At 55.0% G+C, this 27,513-nt stretch overlaps 1 protein-coding gene across 3 annotated transcripts in view; it reads left to right on the top strand.

Annotated features, from left to right (window-relative positions):
* The first annotated feature begins 12,077 nt into the window (after positions 1-12,077).
* OLFM1 (olfactomedin 1) overlaps positions 12,078-27,513 on the top strand; it is a 34,041-nt gene continuing 18,605 nt past the window's right edge. For 2 of the 3 annotated variants that reach the window (XM_068211095.1, XM_068211096.1), the window contains exons 1-2: positions 12,078-12,729; positions 26,833-26,982. In XM_068211095.1, the coding sequence (XP_068067196.1) occupies positions 12,664-12,729; positions 26,833-26,982 (216 nt within the window). In that variant the 5' untranslated portion in view covers positions 12,078-12,663. Of the gene's footprint in view, positions 12,730-23,959; positions 24,436-26,832; positions 26,983-27,513 lie in introns of those variants that run through there. The other variant, XM_068211094.1, reaches the window with a different exon arrangement.

Raw genomic sequence — 27,513 nt, 5'->3', positions numbered from 1 at the left:
CCCAAACCATTCCGTGATTGCATTAATTCAGTAAAGATGAGTCAGGGAAATGAGAATTGGGGTGGCAATTGTGCCTTACACCTCCTGGTTTGTATTTTCAGGAACAGGGCATGAAGCTGGGTTAGGATTTCAAGCCATCTGCAGGAAATGGAGATTTCAGCTGGACAGGTCAGTGCCAAGTTTCTACAGAGGACAAGCAGTGACAACCAAGGGTCCTGGATGAAATGGATAGGAAATACAAATATTTCATATGAGCAGGAATAAAAACCAGACAATAACCCCCCAAATCACTCCTGATCCAGGAACTCTTTACCATCAGTGCCTATGGATTAGCAGCGGGGGCTTGTCCTAGGGCAGGACAGATTTCTGGGCAGAGATTGGATCCTGCTCTGGTTGGGATCTCTGATACTTCCCCAGCTGTTAAATAATCCCTGGAGGGGCCCAGAACCAGCCAGCCCCAATGCCTGCAGGGGAAAGGAGCTCTTCCAGGGATGGAATGGCAAAGGCAGGAATTCTTCAGTGCAGGGCTGTGAAAAGAAGAGGCCGTTGCCTCTCGGGACAGATGGAGAGGAAAGGGAGACAGCAGGAAAAACCCACAATTCCAGCCAAGCCATATGTCCAGTCAGCCAGCCTCCTTCCCTTCAATGTTAACACAGTAACAGCACGTTCTGAGGAGCTGAGAAACCCTCCTAGGGCTGGGATTTCATCCTGTGCAGTCTCAAGGGTGAGTGACACACCCAGACACACCCGTGCCTTTGGGAGCCGGTGGCAGAGAGCAGAGCCTGTCCCCATCATCCCAGCACTGCAGGGAGCATTCACAGCAACCTGCCTCTCTCCACCTTCTTCTTGCCTCTTTTATTTTTTATTTAACAACTAAAAATATTCCCATTTGCCTTCTGCCAGTGCCTCCAAAGGCAGGCTGAGTCCAGGCTTTACAAATTTCCACGGGGATCTCTTGGGAGCAGTGAGAGCCTCTGAAGAAGCAATATTTGGATGGGAAACTTATGTCCTCCAAGCTGGCAAGTGCCAGCACTGACACACATTTCCTTGTAGCTGCAAAGCTCTCTGGAGAAAGGGTGGAAAGTCCCTCCTGCCTTCTCCTCCTTCTCCCCCCCGCTGTTATTTAACAACTGGCTGTGATTTACACGGTTCATTAATGCAATGGTAACGCTGCCACAGCCGTTCCCAAACAAGCCAGGAGGTTCATATTTGACCTGGGCCCTCTGCTCGCTGCAGATGCCCCAGAGGATTTGAAAAACAATGATTTGAAGTGATTACATTGGATAAGGACATTACTCAGTGCAAATACAACTGGATGCAAGCATTTAATTTTTAAAAAACACGGCTATTGCAGTGCCTTTGAGGCAGTGAAAACAGCAGTTTAGCTCCCTTCGTGGCCTTAGCTCTTTATTCTCCCTGAGGACAGGGAAGGGAACGAGGCCCAGTGTCACACTGGAGAGGTTTTGGCAGGTGGCTTGGCTGGGGTTGCTCTGAAATGACCTTCAGGGCTTCTCAGGTGCCACCTTGGGGACTGGCACCCTGGGCATGGCGGCAGCAGAGCTTTGGGGTGGCCCTGGGCTGCTCCCCCTCCCCAGGCAGTGCAGAGAAGCTGTGATGCTCCCATGAAGGTTTCCACCAGCAAGAAATCAGGGATAAACCATAAAGGGAATGATTTGTCCTCCTCAGGCTGGATTTTTATTGCTCCATTTGGGTTACTGGGGAGCGAGGGGAAGAGGAAAAGGAGAGGGTTTAAAGCAATGATTGCACAATAAACGGCAGCAGCTCCCAGCCAAACACCCACAAATGTTGGCTTTGATGAGGGACATAACCTTCCCCTTCCTGCCTTAACTCCATCCCTGCTCCTTTCCTGGCAGGCAAGGAAAATTCAGGGAGCTGGAGCACCAAGCCCACAGATCCTGGGCCAGCAGGTGGGGAGGGAGGGATGCCCAGGGATTCCCAGAGATTCCCAGAGCTCCCTCCCTGCCCAGCAGGCTCGGGGATGGGGATGGAGTGAAAGAAATCCTGTACAAACAGCAGGAACAGGAGCCAGGATTGCTGAACACACAAGGGAATGGTGAGAACATTTCCAAATCCCAGACTCCCCAGTGCACCTTGGGTGGCTCTGTGGAAGCATTTCCCTCTGCAAAGTTTATTAAAGAGGCTCCCAAAAGCACCAGGAGAGGGACAGAAACAGCTCTGGTTCCACCTGTTCAGGGTTTTCTTTGCCTTTTTCAGCCCAAATGAGAACTGGACCCCAACAATCTGAATCCCCCAAAAGGCAGGACAGGTTTCTTTGCATCCTACAGCCACTCCCACATTAATCCTTCTTACATCCCCTAAATCTTGTAGTGATCCACACAGCTCTTCTCATCTGGGCACCTCCCGATTATTTCCACACAAAACCCATCACTCCACTTTGTCTTTCTGGCTCCCCAGGCTGCAGGAACCATGGCTGGCTGCTTTGGCAGGCAGGAGTTTCCTGGGGAAGCGAGGACAAGCAGCAGCCTCGCCTCTGTGCCAGCTCCACCCCCAGGAACCCTGGCACCATCCGAACTGGAGAGGGATTTTAAGGTTATTTCCTTAAAAAAAAAAAAAAACAATTGGGACTGGATTGAAAACCCAAGTGAAGGCTCCACTCTTTGAGCAGCTAAAGGTGCAGCCTGGTTGTGCACACCAAGGGATTTGCAGTCCGGACTTGGGATGGCAGAAAGCTTCTCTGAGTCGGTGTCTCCAGGAGGAAACACGATGGGAAGAGTGGGGCCAGCTGTCCCTGCTTCCCCTTGCAACCCCTGGAGCTGTCAGCAGCCCTGGGAGGATGTTAACAGGAGGAGAAAGGCACATCCTGGTGCCTCTCCACGGGGAAGGTCAGGGATTATCCCCAGCAGCTTTTGGCTGGCTCTGAAAGGCAGTGCTGTACCCACTGCAAAGGGCTGCAGACACTGGAACACTCCTCCAAACACCCCAGTGGACCTATTAATTGCAATATTGGATCTTCCTCCTTTTCCAGCAGGTTCCCAGCAGCGGGCACGCAGCCAGCTTGGCTCTGGGTTTGTTTATTTTCCAGCTAATGGAGCAGCAGGAGCAGTTCCAGAGCAGGAAACTGGGAATATCAGGGAAGTGCTGTCCAGTTCCCACAGATCATTTGTGACAGGCACCTGGTAGACAGTCGTTAGTGCTGTAATTAATCCAGCTCTGTGGCACAGGAGCAGCAGATCATGGAAAACCTCATCAGCAGGAAAGCCCTAAAAGCACATTTGCCCCGTGGATTATCCCTGGCAGCTGGCTGAATGGGAAAATTGCACTCGGAGAGAGGGCAAAGCAAAACACAAAAATTCAGCTGCAAAGTGAGGGCTGGAGGTGGCATCACCGTCTGGTGTCCCTGAGTTCAGAGTGTGACCGTCCAAATAGAGCCACCAGCATTTGTCACCAGCCCCATCAAGCTGTGAGCAGCTCTGAAGCCCTGCTCATCCCTGCCTGGTGACACACAGGCTCCAGATAAAGCAGGAGCTGCCAAAATCCTGCCATTCACACCTGCAGCCCCAGCCCTGCCACGTGCTCTGGGAGGAAAAACAACCGAAATCTGGAGGGGAAAAAAGAAAAAGGGGGCAGGAGTAGGCCAAGAGTAAACTAAAATGGATTTTTAAATCCATAGATTTTGCCTTTTCCTGTAGTTTGGATGGGATTTCAGCAGTGCCACCTTTGTGGGGTCTGCAGGGCAGCGCTTGCCTTGCACCAGCTCCTCCCTTTCATCTCCTCGCCTCCCTCTTATTTTTAAATATGCAAATACATCAGAGGAGCCTTTCAAATTGCTGACTGCAAATAGATCTGAAGGGCTTTTGAGCTTCTGAGAGGCTCCTGCCTTACCCTAACCAAATAAACACCACAAATTCATGGATGCTGTGCATTCACCATGGATCTGTGAGTCCAACCCTGGCTCCCAGCAGCTCCTTTGCCCTCTCACCATCACCTGCCCAGTTTGTGGGGAATTTTCTGGGGTGTAGAGGAGGGGGGGTTCCCCTTTTTATCCCTGTGCAGGATGGCATCGGCCCCGTTTCAGACTGAGGTTTTGAGGAGGAAAGTGTTGGGATGATGAGCAGAGGGAACGCGAGGCTTTAATTCGACAACACCGAGCGTGAGTCATGATTCTCCCAAAAAAAATGGGACAAACAACAACTCCACGCCAGCTGGGAAGCACAGGGGTTCTGAAAATCTCTGATTGGCTCTGATTGAAGCATTCAACAGCACCAGTGCTGCTGGAAAATCCTGAATGAAGGCGCTGAGGCCTGGATTTAGCTGAGCACACCGAGCTGAGCCTTACGGGCACCCAGCATTTGTAGTGGGGCAAATCCACAGCAGCAGAACTGGCTGGAGGAATCCCCAAAACCAAGTGATTCTTGTTATTCCTGATATTCCATTTTTCTCTGCATTTACCACCTCGGCCAGCTTTTGTTGATTTATCCCATTGCTGTTTCTCACTCTGCTTTAGATGCTGGAAAATCGACGTTCAGGGGGAATTTGTGCCTTGGGAGTCCCAGCCCTGTGCTCAGCCTTGCCCACCCCTCCTCACCCTGCCTGAGATCCCTATTTATGGCACTCTGTTTACCACTAGAAACCTTAAAAGTGCTAAATGCTTCCAAGGTTTCAGCTCAGATTTGATCCCCAGGCAACCTGTGGTGTACAGTTAAATAAGGCTGGTTTATGTATGCTGCACCCTAAATCTAAAGGTCAAGGGTTTGGTGGCCATAAATATTCAAACCTCACAAGCTGGGTCTTTTCAACCTCCTTTTAAATATTTATGACATTGCTGCCATGGCTGCAGGAGAATGTTATAATACTATTAAGAGGGAGGAAAAAAAACCCTTCTCCATCTAAAAGCTCAGCATGAGCCATTTTCATATATTATGCATCACTAAGTGCTGTTTATGGCCAGTTTTGGCACTGGATCCCGGCAGAGTTCATGAATCTGGGGCTGGGCAGGGCTCGGGGTGTTGGCATCAGCCTGGAGTGGGCACAGCTGAGCTCCAGCAGGGCCCCTCTTGTCCTGCCACAGACCCGCAAAAATCTTCCCTAAACTTTGCCCCAAGCTCTGGAGATCCGTGGAGTGAAGATGCCACCGTGGCTGGTCCCCTAAAAAAGGACCAAGCTGCAGTTTGTGCCAGCTGGGGGGTGGCTGCTGCCTCTGCTCCCGAGATTTTTGGCTGTGAAGCATCGGGAGAGTGCAGAGCCCCGTCAGCATCAGCTGCAGGAATTCTGCTCCCAGCGTTTGTTCCAGCCCAGCTGTGCCTTGCTGGCTCCTGGCACAGCTCTGCTGATTCCCTGGAAATCAGCTGGGTGGGGGCAGAACTGGGGTTAAAGGATAGATCCCAGGGTTTGGGACTGCCTGCGAGCAGCAGCAGCAGCACTGGGGTCTGTGGAATGAGCTGGGAGGCAGAGGATGAGCCAGCAGGGAGGTCAGCAAAGCTGAAATCCCCTCCAGACTTTAATCAGCTCCTAATTACAACTGAGATGGGATTTTGTCCTTGGGTAGAGCAGATTTCAGCCTGATTTTTTGGTGCTTATCTCTTTCATTTCCAGGAGTGGTTTGGGGGAAAGTGCTGGGTCAGCTCAATTTCCTGGGACTCATGAACTTGTATGGTAAATTAATCTCCCACATGAAGTCATTTGGGGAGGGAAGAAAACTGAATTTTCCCCAATTCCATTGAAACAGACCCTGGAGCTCTGAAAAAAAAAAAAATAGGAGAATGATGGCCAAGCAAAGGGACACCCAGCATCCATGGGCAGGCATCCAGAGTGGGATGTCACAGGCTTCATTTCCTTTGGAAATCAGGTTTCAAATTAATGCTAATCAGAGTTAAAAAACACTGCAGTTCCCCCAGCCCAAACGATGCTCGATGTACTCAGTATATTACATCCTCAAGAGCAGAGCAGCATCTGCTCCATAAAATGAAATGTGTGTGCCACCATATGCAGGCAGCATAATGTGGGCTCAAATTAAATAAAAACATTTCGGGGTATATGGTCCAATATGCAGTCTGGGCCCTGGGAAAGGCTGAGATTGACTCCCAAGTTTTCAGCAGGTGGCTGGAAAGCTGAACCCAAACCGGGGCAAACTTGGGGTTTTATCAACAGAAGCTGCTCTCTGCACTTTCCTCCCTTCGAGCCAATAGCACTTCTGGAAATTCAGGAATTATTGGTCATATTTTTAATTTTTTTAAATTTTTCTTTTCTTTTTCATCTGTGGCTTTTTGCACCTTTCCGCTATTTGGAAAATCTCTGAGGTGGCAGCAAATCCTGCTTTCCAACCAAGAGCTGCCCTGCAGAAACACCATGGAAACTCAGCACTCAGCCTCTTATCTGTGTACCACAAATCAAGAGGTAAACTCTGATTAAAGCACTTGAGTCTCACCTTTCCCACCTCTTTTTCCCCCTGAAATCTCTCCCAAGCAAGGGAGATGCTATTTTAGAAGAGATCAGGCAGAGCTGCACAGCCAAACTTCCCTGGGTGCCTGGGGCTCTCTGAGGCTCTGCTGTCGGTTCTGATCCTCCCTGACCCCATTTGTTGATACAAAAATGTGTGGATTCCCGTTTGTTATGGTGATGATGATCCTCGTGTGCGTTCAGGGCTGCTGGGAAGCTGCAAAAACCCTATAAAAGCCGCTAATGTGGAATTCATTTCCTTTCCGAGGTGCAAAAAAACAACTTTAAAGTGCCAGGCAGCGAGGGGATGTTTGCAGAGGAGCTGCCTCAGATAGTTCAGGTATGCCTGGTGTGGGGTTTTATCTCCTTTGCTCAGGTCCTTGAATTATTTGGATAATGAAAAGCCCAGGAAAAGCAGCGTTCTGCTCTTCAGAAGCAGCAAAAACAAAATTTCCAGCTGTGAGGCTCGGACTGAAGTATTTGATGAGGGGGGGAAAAGCACAAGTGTAGCAGAAATCAAAGGAAAACACAGCGGTGCAGTGGAACTGGTGTGAAAGCAACTGGGAATTCGGGATGCACCCGGAAGGGCTGGGAGGTCACTGGGGCAAGGGAAGGATCTGTCTGCACCGGGAAAAGGAGTTGGAGGTAAATGGCAGGGACAGGAGTGTGACAATTCTGTCCCTGCCCGGGGCGCTGGTGCTGGGAGCAGGGGGTGACCGAGGCTTCCTGTGGCAAAGGGAAAGGATTTGGCAGCTCCCAGAAATCCTTGGCTGCAGTGCCAGGGCTGGGTGTCACCATGGCTGGGTGTCACGATGGCTGGGTGTCACCAAATCTGGGTGTCACCAAGGCTGGGTGTCACCATGTCTGCATGTCGCCATGGCTGGGTGTCACCAAAGATGGATGCCACCAAGGCTGGGTGTCACTAATGCTGAGTGTCACCAAATCTGGGTGTCACCAAGGCTGGGTGTCACCATGTCTGCATGTCGCCATGGCTGGGTGTCACCAAAGATGGATGCCACCATGGCTGGGTGTCACTAATGCTGAGTGTCACCAAGGCTGGGTGTCACTAATGCTGGGTGCCACCAAGGCGGGGTGTCACCATATCTGGGTGTCACTAATGCTAGGTGCCACCATGGCTGGGTGTCACCAAAGATGGATGCCACCATGGCTGGGTGTCACTAATGCTGGGTGCCACCAAGGCAGGGTGTCACCATGGCTGGGTGTCACCATATCTGGGTGTCACTAATGCTAGGTGCCACCATGGCTGGGTGTCACCAAAGATGGATGCCACCAAGGCTGGGTGTCACCATATCTGGGTGTCACTAATGCTAGGTGCCACCATGGCTGGGTGTCACCAAAGATGGATGCCACCAAGGCTGGGTGTCACTAATGCTAGGTGCCACCATGGCTGGGTGTCACCAAAGATGGATGCCACCAAGGCTGGGTGCCACCATGGCTGGGTGTCACCAAAGATGGATGCCACCAAGGCTGGGTGCCACCATGGCTGGGTGTCACCAAAGATGGATGCCACCATGTCTGCATGTCACCATGGCTGGGTGTCACCGTGGCTGGGTGTCACCATGGCTGTCACACCCATCCCCCTCCCCAGCCACGTTTCAGTGCAGCAAACAGAGATGGCTCTTAACAAAGCTCAGCCTGGCTGGGGTTTGGTTTTTCTCCCTCCCTCCCTTAGCTCTGGTTTCTGCAGTTCCCCTCCTGCTCTCTGGCTCCTGCACCTCCCCGTTCCTCGTGTTATTCCTTTTACCATTCCTTGTGCACACTCCTGGATCCTGACCTGTTCTCCTCACTCTCCCTGAAGCTTTCGTGGATGAATTGAAGTCTGGCAGTGTCTGCTCCTCAGCCCACTCCTGAGCAGGGAGGTGAGGAGCTGCAAAGAATGAGAGATGTTGGCTTTAAAAAAAAAACCTTCCCATGTTTTCAGATCTGCGTATGAACCTTACTTTTCCTCCCCATCTGCCCTTTGGGGGCAGTTTGAATTCCCAGTTCTGAGGGACCAGGTTAGAATGCACAGAAGTGGCTTTGTCTGACTCCAAACCAAGAGATCAGGTCCTAAGAGAAGATGATAAATCCATGGAGTTTGCCAGAAATCAGCTGAAATTGCTGATTTTCAGGGCATGGGTATCCTTCTTTCCTAACAACTCTCTTTGGGACCAGGGGTGTTGTTACCTTCCTGCCTTGGCTAATCCATGACTTTTCTGTGCCATCCTGGTGCTCCCTGCGTGGCCAGGGGCTCTCCTGGGGTGGTGAAGGCAAGGAGGGACAACCCCAGGAGGGGCTGAGGCATCAGAGGCTCTGGCAGAGGATTTTGGGGGTGCAAACAGCCCCCAGAAGCAGAGAGAGAACTCAGCACAGGGAGCTGTGCCGGGAGCCACAGCCTGTGTCCATCCCTGAGCCTGCCTGCACGGAACGGGCTGGTGGGGGGGATCACACAGCTCTGGATTCCTCTGGGGTGCGCTTCCCAGTCCCCCAGGATCAGATTGTGCCAAACCATTCCCATGTGTGGGATGAGAGCTCCCAGGAGGAGCAAATCCTGCTGTCACACAGCCCCATGGCAGCAGTTCTCCTGCCTGACACCCCTGGCACATTTCTGACAGAGGAATCGATGGTTTGGGGCTGTTTGGAAAATAAGTTCAGAACTGGGCAGCCCTTGAAGGAGTTTCATCAAAATATCAGGCAAGCCAGCTGTCCCAGGAGGGGACAAAATCCATCTGTTCTCCCTGATTGTGCAGGAGTGATGAGCAGGGGGAAGCTCTGCAGTGCCTCAGGTTCCCAGCACAGAAGAAGGGGCTGCCTGCTGTCTCTGACATCCCCTGATGTCCCCTGCCCTTCCCTGTCCTTTCCTGCCCTTCCCTGATGTCCCCTGCCCTTCCCTGTCCTTTCCTCTGCCCTTCCCTGATGTCCCCTGCCCTTCCCTGTCCTTTCCTAGCCTTCCCTGATGTCCCCTGCCCTTCCCTGATGTCCCCTGCCCTTCCCTGATGTCCCCTGCTGTTTCCTGATGTCCCCTGCCCTTCCCTGATGTCCCCTGCCCTTCCCTGATGTCCCCTGCCCTCCACTGCCCTTCCCTGATGTCCCCTGCCCTTCCCTGCCATCCCCTGCTCTCCTCTGCCCTTCCCTGATGTCCCCTGCCCTTCCCTGATGTCCCCTGCCATCCTCTGATGTCCCCTGCCCTTCCCTGATGTCCCCTGCCATCCCCTGATGTCCCCTGCTGTCCATTTCTGTGTCCTGGCAGCTGCTGCAGAGGACAGCAGGCTCTGGAGAGCCAAGTCCTGGCCTCCACCTCATCCTATCCATCAAGAAGAGAAAGCAGATGTGGTTTTCTCTCCTGTCCTCCATCACACAGCCGGAGTTTCACGGGAGGAACCTCTGTTCTCACTTCTGGAGGAGCAGGGATGCAGCTCTGGGCGAGGCTCTTGGCTCTGCTCTCACTGCTGCACAGAGCACCCTGCCTTCAGCTGAGTTATTCCACAGCCTCATTCCCCTCCCCTGAGGGCAAAAGGACCAGGCCCTGCTTCTACTCCAAACTGTGGACTCTTACTTTGCTGTCTTTTGGGGCTTTTTTTAAGGAGATAAAAGAGCCTTCATGCACAGAAAGCTTTCCCCTGGCAGCCTCCTCCCAGCCCTCCCTCTTCCCAGGGAAAGAGCCGCAGCCTCTTCAGTCACACTCCACGGGCAGAGGTTCTCCAGACCTTGAACTCCTTCCAAATTTCGAGGAGGTATTTTTCAAAGTCTGAGGAAGACACTGTTGGAATCAAAAGATCTGAGCTGTGCTCCCACTGGGCGATATTTTCCCGCCTTTTATTTCCCTTGTTTTCTCTGATTTCTGTCCTGGGAGTGGAGCTCCCTGGGGCAGGGCTCTTCCCTGGAGGAAGGACCACGCAGGGCCTCCCCCTCTGGAGCTCCAGTTCAATAATGAGGCTGTTGATATTCATTCAGAAATACTTCAAAAGAGGAATAAATTAAACCAACTGCGGGGCCGATGTTTTTGCCCAAGTGCAAGCCACAAAGGTCAATAAAACTGGATGTGTATAAACCCAAAGGAGGGGGGATAAAGGAGATTCCCCTTTAGTGCTTTGTCTGTGTAAAACAAGCTGAGGTTTCATCTTTGAGGTCTGAACCAGACTGAAATCATCCTCCATGGGCACAGCAACTTTCCAGGTGAAGTTGAGCTGCTTTGTTGAACATTTTTGTGTGAAACGAGCTCTCATTGCTGGGGTTCTGCCTCTCTCCAATCTATTTTAAGCCTTGGCTGCGCCTGGAGCCTCCTGAGCTGCAGCAGCCCCATGCTGCCTCTGCCTCGTGGCCAGGGCTGATGAGAGGCTGCTCAGGTAGGTTTTGAAGGCACTTTAAAAAGTGAAATACCCACAGAGCCACGAGGAACTCTCTCCTCTTCCTTCCTCTCAATTTGGGGAATTTTTTTTTTTTTGCCCTGCTGTGATCCCTGCCAGGGGGAAGGTGGTGCCTGTGGTAATCAAACACCTCCTGAGGTGCCAGGGGAGGAGGTGTTCAAAGCCCTGGCGCTTCACTGATGCTTTTGGCCTCCTTGTGCTGCTCTCCATAAAGTCGAGAGGAGTTTAATGCTTTTTTCAAAAGTCCTCACATTTTATGGGCTCTAAAGCACTGAGTTTAAAGGCAGGTGCTGAGGGAAGTAGCTCAGGAGGGATCTCTGTGGGACAGTCAGACATTCCAGCTGCTCCTTTTGGGCTGAAAGGGATGGGATGATTCCCTGTCTGGAGCTGCTAAAACCCTCCCAGGAGGACTGGCACAACTTACCCTTAAATATTTGCTGATACAAACACACAGAAAGCTTCTTCCAGTTTGCTCGCAGCTTTTTGCCCCCACGGAGGCTCAGTCACAACGCTGCAAATTTCCTGGTTCCTGCTGAATTCTGTGATGCCAGAACTTGGAAAGCATCAGCTCATCCCTGCAGAGATCCCGTGTCCTGCTCCACTTCCAAGGGCACCAGGTAAAGAAACCCTGGAGCAATCACGGGGGGAAATTCTCTGCTGGGGGCTCTGCTAACTGTGGACAAGGAATTTCTGTTGTGTAATTAAATAATCACCAGGAGATAATCTCTGGAGAAGGGGGAGGTGATGCTTTTCACCCGCAGCGCCACAAAATAAAATACTCCATAATATTGATGGGGTCCTGGAAGAAACTGGGGATTGGGGAGCATTCGGGGGGTGCGTGAGAGAGAGAAATGAGGGGCAGAACCTGCCAGGGAGGGGTGGGCACCGCCCGCAGCCCCCGGGGCACCGGCAGGTGAGGCTGCTGCGGTGGGACAAAAGGATTCTCTCATCCTCCTGCTGCCCGGACGCCTCGGGAGCGGAGCCTGGCAGAGGATGGAGCTCGGAGCCTTCCCGGGGGCTGCTTTGGGGTTTTGGGGGGATCACATCCCTGGGCACCCCCCCTTGCCCCGAGGGATCCCCGGAGGTCGGGGGCGCGCAGGGAGGGGGTTCAGGATGGGATTAAGGATGGGAATTAAGGATGGGGTTCAGGATGGGAACTAAGGATGGGGTTCAGGATGGTTTTAACCCCCTGCTCCCCGCGGGGTCCCCGCAGCCTCAGCCGCGCTCCCGCGCCTGCTTTTCCCCCTCTCCCTTTGCCGTGTTTAGTTAAATTTCCCCCGCCTTACTTGATGTCACATCCTGTTCCACAGCCATCCCCTGCTAGTAGCCAGCCCTACCAATTCCTTTCTTTTTCTTTTTTTTTTCTTTTCTTTTTTTTTTTTTTTTTTTTTTTTTTTAAATCCCTGTCCTCTCCCCATCACCCCCCTTTTCCAGGCAAACTTTTGGCAATAGCAGAGATAATCACTGCGTGCTCCGCTGAATTTCTCTTCGCAAATGTCTTTGGAGCAGGGGAGCCATTAAAAAAAAAAAAAAAAATTAAATAAATTACCAGACAGCCAGCACCGGGAGCAGAGGAGAGAAACTGGGATCCCAATAAATATGCAAAGTGAAGGCTCTGCTGAGCAGATTTCTGGCATCGCTTCCCGAGGGTGCTGAGAGCCACCCGCAAAATCAGGCTGTTTTTTTAATTATTATTTTTTTTGCTCTTTGTTTGTTTTTTTTTTTTTTAATAGTGTTTCGTTTTTTTAAATTTTTTTAATATAAATTAAAATATTAATAAGAATAAAGGAGTGAGGAGGCAGCGAGGCTCGGGGACGGCGCAGGGGAGGCTCGCCCGGAGGTGATCTGTATGCGAGGTGCCTAGAACGGGGTGCGAGAGATGCAACCGGCAAGCAAGCTGCTGACCCTCTGCTTCCTCATCCTGATGGGCACAGAACTCACCCAAGTAGGTCCATCTCGTCCTTTCCCCACTCCCCCTCCTCCTCTCCCTTTCTCCCCAACGCCATTTTCTGCTAAACCTCGAGAGCAGCGCAGGAACCTGCCGGGAGCGGCTGCACCTGCCGAGCCGCCCCTTCCTTCCCCGGGCATCACCTGCGCCCTGCCCGCCGCACCTGGGCACCGCCCGCGCTGGCTGAGGGGGGCACGGCGCGGGGTTCGGCCTCCGGGACCCCCGCGGTGGGCACGGAAGGGGCAGCCCCATAGCAGGGAGGGGGTGTTGGGCTCACCTCCCCCGGCCGCACCTGGGGGGCTGCGGGACCCCCGGGCGGGGCTGGGCTCGGCCGAGCCGGGAGCTGCTGGCCCCGGTGGCCACAGGGAGCAGGTGGGAGTGCTGTCTCTCCTTGTGGCCGCCCGCTCCTCGTGTGGGGGTAGCTGTGCTGGTTTTAGGTGACATTTAAATGTCCCTTGGTGTTTGTATCGGTGACAGCCGGGCGGGAGGCAGGGGCAGTTAGTTTATCCCCCCTCTCTCCACTCCACCTGCTTTTCTTTTGGGGTTTTTTTGGTTTTGTTTTTTTTTTTTTTTTTGCCTGGATTTTCATGCTTTTCTTTGCTGTCCCGGCCCCTGGGCTGAGTGAGTTGTGGGGTTGTGGGGTGGAGGAAAGGAGGTTCCCAAAATCCATCTCTTGCAAGTGGAATTTAAAACTCCATTTGACTTCTTGAGGCTGACTGGGGAGAGGCGGGCAGGGTGATTGTCTTTTGGGTTTTTTTGTTTGTTTTGTTTTTTTTTTTTCACCAGTCGCTGAGGAAAGGAAGAAAAAAAGTAATTGCAAGAGGATGCTCCAGATTGTGGGGTTAATTGTGGTGCTGCCTGGAAGCACAAAAAAAAAAAAAAAAGAAAAAAGAAAAAGCAGCTATAAATAGGAGGGGAATGGAGGCTTCTTAGTGTAGGAGCAATTAGCAGCTGGGCTCTCATCCTGGATGCTTTATGGAGATTATTTTTCCCTTTCTCCCAGTGACAAAGCTCTCCCTGTCACTGCCCTACTGCTGAAGTTTGAGCCGCCTTTTGGCTTTGCACCCTCTGAGGATTTCTGCTGCCCCCAGCCAGGAGAGCCCAGAGCTGCCTCAATTGCACGGGGCCCTCCGGAGCGAGGCTGAGCAGCCCGGGATGCAGGGGACGAAGGCGAGGAATGCAGGGGCTGTGGGGATGAGGAGGGGTGGGGAGGAAGCAGAGCTGCGAGCAGAAGCCCATTGTGTGCGAGGATGCTGAGGCCGTGCGCATGCGTCGCGCTGGACAAAGAGCCTGGACCACCAGCACAGCAGCTCCTGGCCACCAGGGCATGGCTAGTGGTGGCCACAGTGCCAGCGGGGTGGCAGGGATGTCACTTGCCTCAGTGTTCCTCCAGCTTCCCCTGGGGTCACAGGCACAGCCTGGGCACCTGGGTGCTGTCAGCCCCTGGCTGGCCTTGTCAGCATCGCACTGCTCCGGGGGCTTTTCCAGGGGAAAACCAGGGGTAAAACAGGGGGAAAAACAAGGGGGAAAACAAGGGGGAAACCAGGAGAAAAACAGGGGGAAACCAAGGGAAAACCAGGGGGAAACCAGGGGGAAACCAAGGTTTCTGCCCTACTTTCTCCTCTCCTTGCTTCTCAGTGACTGCAGCACCTCAACTTTGGCAGCAACTTTAAATCGGGGTGGGCACGGGGAGCCCAACCCACCCTGGGTCCTGGGCAGAGAGCCCTGCCCTGATGGTGGCAGGAGGTTTGAGCCCCTGCTAAAGCCTGGCTTAGCTGAGCCGCCCTGCTGGGGCTGGTTTCAGCTCTGCAGTGCCCAGCTGGGCAGGTGGCCGTGTCCTGCCCTGGTGCCTGCTGGCTGGCCTGGCACTGCAGAGCCCTCCCGGAGTTCCAGCGCCTCATTCCCGTGGCACAGCTGCCAGATGCAATCCCCAAATCCGCCCTTCAGCCCCGGCACCGCCCAGCTCCGTGCCTCAGTTCCGTGCCAGGCTGGCATCTCTGTGCCGTGGGGAGCCTCTGCCGTGCCCCACAGAGAGCCTGGGAAGGAAGGGTGGAGGTTTGGGCACAGAGGTTGCTGATTTCGGCAGCTTTCCCTGCTGCTGCACAAGGTGCTGCTGTCCCCTCCTGTCCCTCGCTGCAGTGACAGGCCAGCTCACAAGGAAGGAAGGGCTGGGGACAGAGCTGGCCCTGAAACGGGGCTGGAGGGGCGAGCCTGGCCTCGCACTGGGGTGTGGGGGAGCCCTGCTGGAGGGAAGGGGGCTGTCTGCAAGGTGTGGGTGCTGCAGCACCCTGGGGTGTCCCCCCGGGTAGGAGGGAGGATGCACAGGGGTGATGCACAGGCTGGGAGCTGCACCCCTGCTTTGCTGGGGGCTCGGAGACCTGGCTGAAGGGGGTTGGTTTTACCTGTGTGAGACAAGGGGGGAGCTGCCCCTAAACCCCCCCAGTTCTTTGTCCTGTGCCTCGATCCCCCCTTGGCAGGGCTGAGGGGGTGGCAGGAGCCCACAGAGAGACCTGCACGAGGCTCTGGCGTTTCTTCTTTCGCTGCTTTGTGCCCTGCCTGGCCTCTCCACGGGTCAGAATCCCACCCTGAAATGCCCCACTTTGGCGGGGTGCAGCAATTGGGGTGCTGGGGTGGGGGGCAGAGGTGCTCTGGGCACCCTGGGCTGCAGCCCCTGGCTCTGGCCGGGCACTCAGCCCTGGGCAGGGCCTTCCTGGGCAAAGTCTGGGGCTTCCCGTCCTTGTCCTCCTCGTGGGGACACCCGGGGCAGCTCTCCTGGTGCCCATGGAGGAGCAGAGCCAGCTTCTCTCGAAGGATCTGTCATGCACTGCCAGGAGGGCAGAGCTTGGGGCAGCAGCAGAGGGGGGCTGGGGTGCCAGCTGCTGGCTGTCTGTCTGTCTGACCTGTCCTTTAGTCCTTTTGCTGGGGTATTTCAGTGGGAACCTCCTGGTATTCCTCAAAGTTTCCTCAGGAGCAGCGCTGTGCCCCCACATCATCCCCAGCAATTCTGGGAGTAACACCTTCCTGGAGGAGGCAGATATGAAACATTCAGGGCTTCTGCAAGAGGAAAAAAAAAAAAAAAAACCTCCCTCAAATATTAATAATCTTCATTTACCCATTGATTTTCCTAAAAGAACATCAAGTCCCGGTCAGGGCTGTTTGCAGGGGGAGGGAGAGCCCTGCCAGGGCTCAGCAATGCCCAGCCCAGCTCCCTTCTGCCCATGCAGAACTTCCCAGTGCCCAGTTTGGTGCCCAGGCTCTTCCTCCCCCTGCCAGGGAGACACGTGGAAAGGGGGCAGGATTAAGCTGCAAATCTGCAGCTTGGAACAGGAGGCAGCTGTCTCATAAACCAATTTGTGCCTCATCTGGCTAACTTCAGCTGGAACCAATAAAAAAGAGAGGTAATTTCCAGCCCTGGGTTGTATTTATTGCTGGAGTTATCAGTCCTTGTAATCAGTATTAGCATCATACGTACTACAAAGCTAATTACTATCAGAGAGAATTAAACAGAGCGGTGGGGAAAGCTCCTTCTGGAGCTGGGAGGGGGAAGTGTTGCCTTAGCTGGGCTCTGGTGGAGCTCCCCACAAAAGGGAATGAGGCTGGGACACCCCAGGAGTGCCCATCTGGGATTTGTGCCTTTTTGGGATACCTCAGGCAGGCAGGGGAAGGTGGACTTGGAGAAACAGAGACACAGAGATGTGCCTTGGCACCAGCAGATCCCAAATGTGGGGGGAGAGAAGCTGGAAATGCTGATTTTCCTGCCTTTTTGGGCTCTAGCTGTTGGTTGTTACTGCTCTCCTGGAGCTGAGCCCTGCTCCCTCCAGATTGGCTTTAGCTGGAGTCCTGACCCTTTTTTCCCTGCTCAGGGACCCTTTACCCTGCTCAGGATCCTTTTTCCCTGCTGAGCCCTGCTCCCAGCCCCCAGATTGGCTTTAGCTGGAGTCCTGACCCTTTTTCCCTGCTCAGGGACCCTTTTTCCTTGCTCAGGACCCCTTTTTTTCCCCGCTCAGAACCCTTTTTCCCTGCTCAGGACCCCTTTTTTTCCCTGCTCAGAACCCTTTTTTTCCCTGCTCAGGACCCTTTTTCCCTGTTCCCAGCCCACCCTCCCCATGCTGGAAGGATAACAGAGGGACAATATCAGGATTCAGCCCAGGGCCAGGAGCAGAGCTGGCTTTGCTAGAAAGCAGCAGAGAACAATTCTTCCCTGGGAAGTCACTCTGGGACTGGAGGTGTGTGCCTGACCCAGGGAAATGTGCCCAAAAAATCCTCCAAAACCAGGAACCTGGGCTGGTTTTAAGGTCTTGGCACCTGCTGTAGATCCTGGGCTTCATGACAAGAGCAGCTTTAGCTAAACACAGATTTAGGCACGTGAAGCCCTGTGAAGGGGATGTTTCCTTCCAGAGTTCTTCCTCCCAAAGGAAAGGAGAGGTTTCAGAGGGTTTTTCATGCAGGAGCAGGGAGTGTCCAGAGCTGGGAGTTGATTTTCCAGAGCAGCTTGGGCTGCCTGATCCCAAAATGTGGCTGGCCCTGGAGACAGCCACAGTTTTCACACAGAGTTTTACCAGGAGCTGGCAGGGATCCCCTTCATCCTGGTCACTCTTTGAGATCTTAAATTGCCACTTTCTTTCCCTCCTTCACTTTTATTTTCTGTCCATCCCATGATGAGGGGAAAACTTGCTGTGTGATCTCCTGGAGTCAGGTTTATGCAAGTGGTGACAGCAAAAAAAGGGGCAAAAACCAGGCAGAACCCTTGGGATATTTGGAATTGTGACCCAAAACCGAGGGGAACTCGGTGCCATTTCTTGCTGTGAGCTGCTGAGGTGTCCTGTGGCAATGCAGAAGGTTGTGCCATGCCAGAGGGGATGGGCACAAAGGGTTTGTTCCCTCAGGGTGCCCAGCTGCCTCCCAGGACAGGCTGCAGGGATTTTGGATACCTAGGAAGCAGGAATGCAAGGGAAGGGTGAAGGGTTATTGAGAGTGGGATGAGAAACCTCCTCCTTGTGCCCAGAGCAGAGTCCAGGCCTCTCCCTGTGTGCCCTGAGGTGCTGGGCACACAGCAGAGGGCACAGAGTGGCCCAGGGTGGGCTCAGAGCCCTGGGTTGGGCTGGCATCTCTGCGTGCCCAGCCTTGAGCCCCTGCCCAGCATCACACAGGAGCCGTGCGGTGCCAGGGGGCACAGCCCCTCAGCCTGGTTTTTTGGTGGGTTTTTTTTTGGGGGGGGGAGGGTTTTGGGGTTCTCTCCTCCCCGCAGCTCTCCTGCCCCTGTGCTGCCGCAGCCCTTGGGGCAGGGGCAGCCTGGCATCAATCAGGGGTCCAGGAGGGATGGGCAGAGTCACTGGGGACAGCAAAGCGTCCAAAGGGACACTTCAGAGCAGCTGCAGGAGGGAGGAAAATCTCAATCCAAGCTTTTCAGGAGGATCCCTGAAATTCCACGGCCAGGTCCTTGCAGAGAGGACAGACCCCGAAGTGTCCAGCCCACCCCCCAGATTTCCAGGACAGAGAGGAGGGGCTGCAAAGAGCAGGGTTTGGGCTGTCCTGTGCTGCCAGGCCAGGAGCTGCCAGCCCTGGGAAGGGCACTGTGCTCATGGCACAGCCAGCTCAGCTGGCATCATCCTCCTGGGCTGTCCCCTGGGCTGTCCCCAAGGCTCCCCCAGGCACCGGCGAGGCTGTTCAAATCCAGGCGGGTGTGGTTTAGAGCAGGAATTCTGTGCTTGGGGTCCCTGGGCATCATCCCCAGCAACATTTGGGAGCAAGAGGAATTTGGGCACTTCTTCTCTGAACCAGCCAGGAGAGGGAGACAGTGACCGCCGTGTCCCCGCGCTGCCACCCGGGAATTGTCGCCGCTCGCACACCTCGACCCTCGCAGGGCTCCTTTGGGCACAGAGCTCTGCGTTCTCCCTTCCCGGCAGCGGAATTTTCCACCCAGCAGCTATTTTGGAAGACCCTGTTCTCCGCTTTTATCTCGCGTTCCTGCTCTTCCTCTGCCCGGAATACATGAATGCAAAAAAAGGATCTTTTGTTCCTCGAGCAGCTCTTTGCTCGCTGCTGACAGCAGGGGAGGAATGGAGGGGAGCGCTCCTGGAACCCCTCTTTTTTTTTGGGGCACACCCCCCAGCTCTCGTGGGAGGGGACACAGAGCCAGTGCTTGGGGACAACAAAAACAGTGACAGCAGAAGGGCTTTCTTGTAAAAAAAAAAAAAAAAAAACCCAAAGTGACCAGGAGGAAGCTGAGCTCCAGCAGTTCAGGCATTCCTGCAGATGTGGTGATGGAAAAGTCGCTTTTTAAGGACCAGTATCCAGCTGTGCTCTGGAAAGCCCCATCAGGGAATGCCATCAGGTCAGACAGGGCCACCTGAGGTTCTTCCTTACTGGTTTCACGCTGGTTTCTGTGCTGTGCTCCAGCATGAGGAAAGGCAGGCATCCCACATGAAATTCCCTGGATTTTTGGTCAGTTTATTCTTTTTTTTTTTTTTTTTTTTGCCACGCCGGGCTTTTAAAACCAGGCAGATGATCAGGGTAAGGCAGAGTTTCTGTGTGTGCACGTCACCTGTGTCAAAAAGTGACAAAAATCATTGTCCTGCTGTGCCTCATCACACACCAGCAACTCCAGTTCCTCCCTCTGCACAGCCCTGCATCCCTAAAAAAGGGAAACAGCAGCTCCTGGGAGCCTCTTTTTCCATCAGAGCTGTGCTTTGGGGCAGCTTGGGTGGCTTCAGCTTCCGTGGTCATGCCTTGGGGAAGGGTTGTGACCCTTCCTGCTCCTGGTAGGTTATTAATGCATTAACGATTTTCTAAAAAGGTCTGGAAGAACATTTTGATGTCCCTTCCTTGACTCCCTTAATCTTGGCAGGAAAAAAAAAAAAAAAAAAGAAAAAAGAAAATTCCCCCAAAAGTTCTGCTTTTGATTCTTTCATAAACACTGCAAGGAGTGAGAGAGAAGAAGAGAGAAAGAAAATCCCCCAGGATTTCTCCTTCCCCCCCATTATTACAGGTACAGCTCCTCTTTCAACTGACATGAAGGGGTTTTCTGCAGGGAAACAGAGCAGTTCTGCCTCCCTCCCCCTGCACAAACCCTGGGAAAACATTCCCAGTAATGGGCCCCCCCTTAGCAGGGACCTGTGGCTGCTGCTCCTCTCTCTGTGTTTGCTGGCCCTATTTGGAGGAGCTTTAATCATGTTAAGGCACTGGAAGGGAATGTGTATGGAATCACCTGCTGGGAAATGAGGTTTTAGCCCAGCTGGGATCCAGGGCAAGGCACAGGAGTGATTTTTATCCAGATCAAATCCAGGACAAGGCACAGGAGAGATTCTTAAATTTAAATACTGAGATATCCCCAGGATTAATTCCCATGTATGTGTCTGGAGCAGACAAATATGAGGGATAAATTCCCCTGACAAACTCTGTTCCCAAATGGACCTCGGGGTGATTGGGATATCAGCACCTGGGTGTTTGATATGATGGGAAAAACCCTTTTTCCCTGTTCCCAGCCCACCCTCCCCATGCTGGAAGGATAACAGAGGGACAACATCAGGATTCAGCCCAGGGCCAGGAGCAGAGCTGGGTTTGCTAGAAAGCAGCAGAGAACAATTCTTCCCTGGGAAGTCACTCTGGGACTGGAGGTGTGTGCCTGACCCAGGGAAATGTGCCCAAAAAATCCTCCAAAACCAGGAACCTGGGCTGGTTTTAAGGTCTTGGCACCTGCTGTAGATCCTGGGCTTCATGACAAGAGCAGCTTTAGCTGAACACAGATTTAGGCACGTGAAGCCCTGCGAAGGGGATGTTTCCTTCCAGAGTTCTTCCTCCCAAAGGAAAGGAGAGGTTTCAGAGGGTTTTTCATGCAGGAGCAGGGAGAGCAGGGATTTGGGACTCTTCTTAAAAGGTGGAACCATTCCAAGGTTTTTTTTTTCCCCCTGAGGAAGCCATTCCTGACCCCACAGGTACCACCCTGCACGCCCAGCAGCAGTTTTGCCGTGGAAAGGATGAGGATGCCTGGGCTGGGGGAAGCTGATTCCATGGAGAGGAGGCAGCTGGTGTATCCCCAAAGCAGGGCAGGCTGGGATTCAGAGGGCAGCAGGAATTTCTTCCTGGAATCAGAGGTTGGAGCTGGGCAGCTGACGTGGATGGAGGGAAGCAAGGGGAGGGATGGGAGTTCAGCTGCTGCAGCCTGGCACAAACCAGCTGCCAGTGCCCTGCTGTGCCACGGGTATTGTAAATGCAGGTGAACCCGGTGGGAGGAAATGCTGATGTCTGACTCTTGTTTTAAGGCTGAATGATTTATTGATCATAACTATGCTGTAATACATTAATATACTATTTAAAGGAGATACTAAAACTACATACTTACTTTTTCTAACTACCATATCTAACTCCTCACAACTCGTGTCCCTCTCTGAGAGTGCAGCCCCAGGTGGGTTGGATTGGCCATCAGGCTCAAACAATCCTCACCAGAATCCAATCAAGCAATCACCCCAGGTAAACAATTCTCCAAACGCATTCCACATGGGAAAAACAAGGAGCAGAAATAGAAATTGGTTTTGATTTCTTTCCTCTGTGCTCCTTTATGAAAAACTCCTGAGAGAGAGAAGAATGTGCCTGCCACACCACGGGTTTGTCACAGGGACAGGATCCCTGAGCACCTGCTCAAACCTATCTCCATTTCTCCACCTGCTGGAACTGCTAAATGTGCTTTATTTCAGAGAGATCCCAGGTCTCCCTGCAGCAGCAGCTGCACTGGGCTGTCCTGCTGCTGCTCCCTCTGCCCAGCCTGGCTGTGCTGGAATGATCCCACACCAAGGGCCACGTGCCCAGTGAGGGACAAGGTCCTGGCAGCGTGGGACAGGCCAGCTCAGCAGGGATTGCATTTCAGGGCTTCCTGCTTCCCTGCTGGGGTGTGCTCTGCACATCACCCGGGTGCTGGATGTGAGGAGGCACTGGTGGGTCAAGGTTTTGGGGCAACAAAAGAATCCACACCATTGGAACAGCAGCTCTGGAGGGGTCGGCTTTGGGGCTGGGCTGACTCCAGTGGGAATGTGGTGGCTCCCAGGGCCAGGCCATGGAACAGCTGAGGCTCCCCTGCACCCTTGTCAAGGCTGGGCTGTGCCACAAAGCAGGGGATGTCACTTCTGTCCTCTGGAGAGGGACAGGGGATTCATTTCTGTGTTGCTTTGCATAGGGAGTTACGAGGTTCTCTTAGGGAAGGATGCAGGAACTGTGGAGTTCTGCTGGTGGGAGGCTGAGCTTCTGAAATCACTGGGGCAGTTCTGCAAGTGGCTTTGGGACACCTGAGTGGTGACATTCCAGGCTGTGTGCCCTTTGCATCCCTCGGCAGGGAATTCCTGCGCTGGGAATGGGACGGGAGCAGGGCTGGCAGTGAGCTTTGGTTTATCCTTCGTGCTGAGGAGGTTCTGTCGTGGCAGAACGTGGTGAGGTGACAGTCGGGGGTGTGGGGGATGCTCTGACAGCCCTCTTGGACCTGGGGACCGCAGGGGACCCGCAGAGGTCCCCCAGCCTGCGGGTCCCTGCGGGAGAGGTGCGGTGAACTGCTCCGGCTCCCCTTGGTCCTGGCACAGCTCCTCGTCCCCGCTGTGTCCCCGCTGTGTCCCCGCTGTGTCCCCGCTGTGTCCCCGCTGTGTCCCCGCTCTGTCCCCGCTCTGTCCCCGCTCCGTCCCCGCGACCACCGAGCGACCCCGGCCCGCAGCGCCGCCCGCAGCCGCCAGAGGGCGCCACAGCGCCGCAGCGGGGGAGCCGCGCCCCCCAAAACCCCTTCCACCCTTCCACCTCCTCCCCAAATCCCTTCCACCCTTCCACCTCCTTCCCAAATCCCTTCCACCCTTCCACCTCCTCCCCAAACCCCTTCCACCCTTCCACCTCCTCCCCAAACCCCCTTCCACCTCCTCCCCAAATCCCCTTCCACCTCCTCCCCAAACCCCTTCCACCCTTCCACCTCCTCCCCAAATCCCCTTCCACCTCCTCCCCAAATCCCCTTCCACCCTTCCACCTCCTCCCCAAATCCCTTCCACCCTTCCACCTCCTCCCCAAACCCCTTCCACCTCCTCCCCAAATCCCCTTCCACCCTTCCACCTCCTCCCCAAACCCCTTCCACCCTTCCACCTCCTCCCCAAATCCCCTTCCACCTCCTCCCCAAATCCCCTTCCACCCTTCCACCTCCTCCCCAAATCCCCTTCCACCCTTCCACCTCCTCCCCAAATCCCTTCCACCCTTCCACCTCCTCCCCAAATCCCTTCCACCTCCTCCCCAAATCCCTTCCACCTCCTCCCCAAACCCCTTCCACCCTTCCACCTCCTCCCCAAATCCCTTCTACCTCCTCCCCAAACCCCTTCCACCTCCTCCCCAAAACCCCTTCCACCCTTCCACCTCCTCCCCAAAAACCCCTTCCACCTCCTCCCCAAAACCCCTTCCACCCTTCCACCTCCTCCCCAAAACCCCTTCCACCCTTCCACCTCCTCCCCAAACCCCTTCCACCCTTCCACCCTTCCACCTCCTCCCCAAACCCCTTCCACCCTTCCACCTCCTCCCCAAACCCCTTCCACCCTTCCACCTCCTCCCCAAATCCCTTCCATCCTTCCACCTCCTCCCCAAAACCCCTTCCACCCTTCCACCTCCTCCCCAAAACCCCTTCCACCCTTCCACCTCCTCCCCAAACCCCTTCCACCTCCTCCCCAAACCCCTTCCACCTCCTCCCCAAAAACCCCTTCCACCTCCTCCCCAAAAACCCCTTCCACCTCCTCCCCAAATCCCTTCCACCTCCTCCCCAAAACCCTTCCACGCTCTCAATTTTCCTGCTCTCCTCATTCCTCTCCCCCACCCAATTTATCTCCTCAAATCTTCCCTCTCCCCAAACCTTTCTCTTCCTTCCCCATGCCTATTTGCCTCGACTCAATCTCTCCCCCTGTCCCCAATTCTTTCCTTTCTCCCCAAACCTTTTCTCCTTGATTCTTTTGCCTCTCCCCAAATCAATTTTTCCCTCCTTCCCTCCACTTCCCTGTCCCAAATCTTTCCTCCCCATATTTTTTCTTCTCTCCTCCTTCCCCAGACCTTTTATCCCCAGAGATCTTTTATCTCCAAATATTCCCCCCATCTTCCTCCTTCCATCCCTCCACTCCCCTTTCCCCAAACCTCCCCTCCCACTCCCTTCTCCCAAAACCTTTTCTCCCCTCCCTCCCCGCACTCCGCTGTCCCCTCCCTCTCCCCCTCTCGCCCACCGCAGTGTCCCCGGCTGGTTGGGCGCTCCCCGCCCCTCCCGGTCCCGTCCCGCCCCGGTTCCGCCTCCTGCAGCCGCTCGCTCCGGCTGGGGCGCGCCCGGCGGCGGCGGGCGCAGGGAGCCAGCCCCGCTCGGCTCCGGCTGCACAGCGGGCACAGCGGGCACAGCGGCAGCGCCGGGCAGGGCGGCGGGGCGGCGGAGGAGGAGGAGGAGGAGGACGATGGGCCGGCGGCGAGCGGCGGCGGCGGCCGGGCGGCTGGCGCAGCCCGAACCCAGCGGCATGGAGCCCGGCGCCGGTGCAGAATGAAGGGTGCCTGCCGCCCCCCCCCGCAGACATGTCTGTGCCTTTACTCAAGATTGGAGTCGTCCTCAGCACCATGGCCATGATCACCAACTGGATGTCGCAGACGCTGCCCTCCCTCGTGGGGCTCAACACCACCAAACTCACGGCGGCCACGGGCGGCACCTTGGACCGCAGCACGGGAGTAAGTGCGGGGGGCTGCGGGGCACGCGGAGGGCTGCCCGGGGCATCCCCGCATCCCGGAGCATCCCCGCATCCCGGAGCATCCCCTCATCCCGGGGTATCCCAGCCTCCCGGAGCATCCCCGCAGCCCGGAGCATCCCCGCATCCCGGAGCATCCCCTCATCCCTGGGTATCCCAGCCTCCCGGAGCATCCCCGCATCCCGGAGCATCCCTGCGGCTGCTCTCCGCCGCCGCCCAGTCCCTCCCCGCCTGGTTGTCCCCCGGGCTGTCACATCTCTTCTTGCCCAGGTGTCCCCCCCTGCAGGATCTGCAGTCGGGGCAGGATCGCCGCCCCTCGGGGACATCGCGGCCAAGTGTCCCCGCGGTGCTGCAGGAGCGGGGATGGGGCGGTGAGGGGACGGGGGGTGCTGGCAGGACATGGGGGTGACGGTGCAGGGAGCGTCTCTCCCTCTCCTCTTCTCTCCTCTAGTTCAGCCATCCCTCGTTCGTGCCTGGGGGCGACTCGGCTGCCTCTCCGCATCGTCCCTGCAGCCAAAGGGATGCAAAGTTTCCCTCGTGGCCGCTGCAAAAGCCGCCGGGAGAGCGGCTGCGAGTCCCGGGAGGCTCCTCCGCTGCCCTCCCTGCCCATCCGCCCTCGGTGGGATGGAGATGCAGCCGGGAAGTCGCCGTGTGGGGCTGGACATCCCCTGTCCCTGCTCTGCTGGAGGGCTGGGGCTGTGCCTGAGCTTCCCACTTTGGGAAGGGCTGGGAAAATCATTCCTGTCTGTCTGTCTTCCCTGAGCGGGGAAGATCGGGCACCTTTCTCCTGCAGGCTGCACGCTCGTGCTTTCTGTCAGAGCCCCGCTACTGCAGCTCTGCTGTTCCCAGAGTATTCCGTATAGTGGTTGTGCTGCTCAGTGAATGAAGCTGGGATTTGTTTTTCCACGTTGTCAGGGTTTATGAGATCCATTTATTATTCTTATTTTGTTTTTCCCCGGTTGTTTTAGCCAGGAAATCCAATTGTGCGTCTGCCTGGGCATGTCTGTCAACGTGGGCATTTGCAAGGTGATTTGTTCTGTAGTGAAGCCGTGAAAAGAACATTTCCCCTCTGGCTGGGGACACGGTGACACCTTCAAAGTGCTCTGAGGCTGGGTTGGGATTAAATAATGGAGAAAAATTAAGACCAGAGAGGGGAATGCACTGTGTTTGGGGTGGGCTGCCTTCCCCGGCGTGCCCTCAGGACTGCATCCCATCCCTGCTGGAATTCTGCACGGGGCTCGGCTCCGGCCATTCCCTGCCTGGAACGGAGGGAAGCGATTGTCTGGGGAAGCTCCTCTTGCCCGGGGAATCTGGCAGAGAGAGGGGGAGCGTCACTCGCGGTGTCCGTGACTCGGAGCGTCCGTGCCTCCCGGTGTGTGAGACTCGTGGTGTCCACACCTCGCGGTGTCCGTGAGTCGGGGTGTCCAAGACTTGGGGTGTCCGTGACTCCCAGTGTCCGTGACCCGGGGTGTCCGAGCCTCCCGGTGTCCATCACTCGCGGTGTCCATGACTCCTAGTGTCCGTGACCCGGGGTGTCCGAACCTCCCGGTGTCCATCACTCGCGGTGTCCATGACTCCCAGTGTCCGTGACCCGGGGTGTCCGTGCCTCCCAGTGTCCAAGACTTGGGGTGTCCGTGACTCCCAATGTCCGTGACCCAGGGTGTCCGAACCTCCCGGTGTCCATCACTCGCGGTGTCCATGACTCCCAGTGTCCGTGACCCGGGGTGTCCGTGCCTCCCGGTGTCCATCACTCGCGGTGTCTGTGACCCGTGGTGTCCGTGCCTCCCGGTGTCCATCACTTGCGGTGTCCGTGCCTCCCGGTGTCCATCACTCGCGGTGTCCGTGCCTCCCGGTGTCCATCACTCGCGGTGTCCGTGCCTCCTGGTGTCCGAGCGCCCAGCAGAGCTCATCTCCGGCTGCCGGACCCGGACACAGGCAGGCTCTGCAGGGCAGAGGGCACTGCTCAGCCCTCGGCAGGACGCTGTGCCCTCCTTGGTGGCTCGGGCACGTCCCTGTGCCGGTGTCAGGGACAAGCCGCGTGCTCTGTCTCCGCGGCAGGGCAGGGGCTCCCCACCGCGATGTGCTCAGCGCTGGCCAGAGCCCGGAATTTTCGCTGTTTCCCCATGTCCACGTTTTCCCACTCGCGTTGTCTTCGTGTTTTCCGCTCTTCCTCTCCTTTTCAGACCCTTCTCTGGTTTGTCCACAATCCATATTTTTGCATTCCGAGTGAATTTTGCCAGCTGGGCCCTTGGAGGAGCCTCCAGCACAGCTCCACTCCCTGCCACGTCGGTCCTGCTTCCTGCACTCATCCCCCTTCACCTCCCGCAGCCCTGCCAGGCCTCCCCTGCTTAATTAACCCATCTTTCCCTGTGTTAATTAGGTGTTGCCTACCAACCCAGAGGAAAGCTGGCAGGTCTACAGCTCTGCCCAGGACAGTGAGGGACGTTGTATATGCACAGTGGTGGCACCTCAGCAGACGATGTGCTCGCGTGATGCCAGGACAAAGCAGCTGAGACAACTCCTAGAAAAGGTAAAGCTTGGCCCCTGCTGGCAAAAGTGGTTTGGTTTGGTGGGGTAGAAACCTGAGCTGAGCCTTGGTTTCCAGGGAAAGCCCCTTGGGATGGCTTTTCCATGTGTAGCTGTCCCTGTGTGTGTAGTGGAGAATAATCAGCTGCAGGCAGGAGGAGAAATCTCTTAAGTGTTTTCTGAGAGGAAAGCCTGGCCTAAGGTCAAGGGAAAACTGCTGAGATCAAAGCACCAATATTGAACCATATCCCTAAAAAAAAAAAAAAAAATTTAAAGATCCCTTTTTTTCATTCTGTTGGCAGAAGCAGTTTCAGAGCCGACTCAGCAACAGGAGAGGAGATAGAATTAAAAGCCCAAAGCAAGCTTTCCTAGGCAAGGTGCTATCAAAAAGGTCAAGTAAAACCCTGCAAGCTGTCGCCAGCAGGTAGCACAGAGATGACGCTCATTGGTTTTCTGCCTAACGTTGACATCCTCTTGATTAGTTTTTAATAGTCTGCTGTCCAAAAAGATCAAAAGAATCTCATTAGGGAAACAT

The sequence above is a fragment of the Anomalospiza imberbis genome, chromosome 21 (genome assembly GCF_031753505.1).
Source record: "Anomalospiza imberbis isolate Cuckoo-Finch-1a 21T00152 chromosome 21, ASM3175350v1, whole genome shotgun sequence".
NCBI lineage: Eukaryota > Metazoa > Chordata > Aves > Passeriformes > Viduidae > Anomalospiza > Anomalospiza imberbis.
Note: the sequence above shows the minus strand (reverse complement) of the source record. Positions and strands in the feature narration are given on the sequence as shown.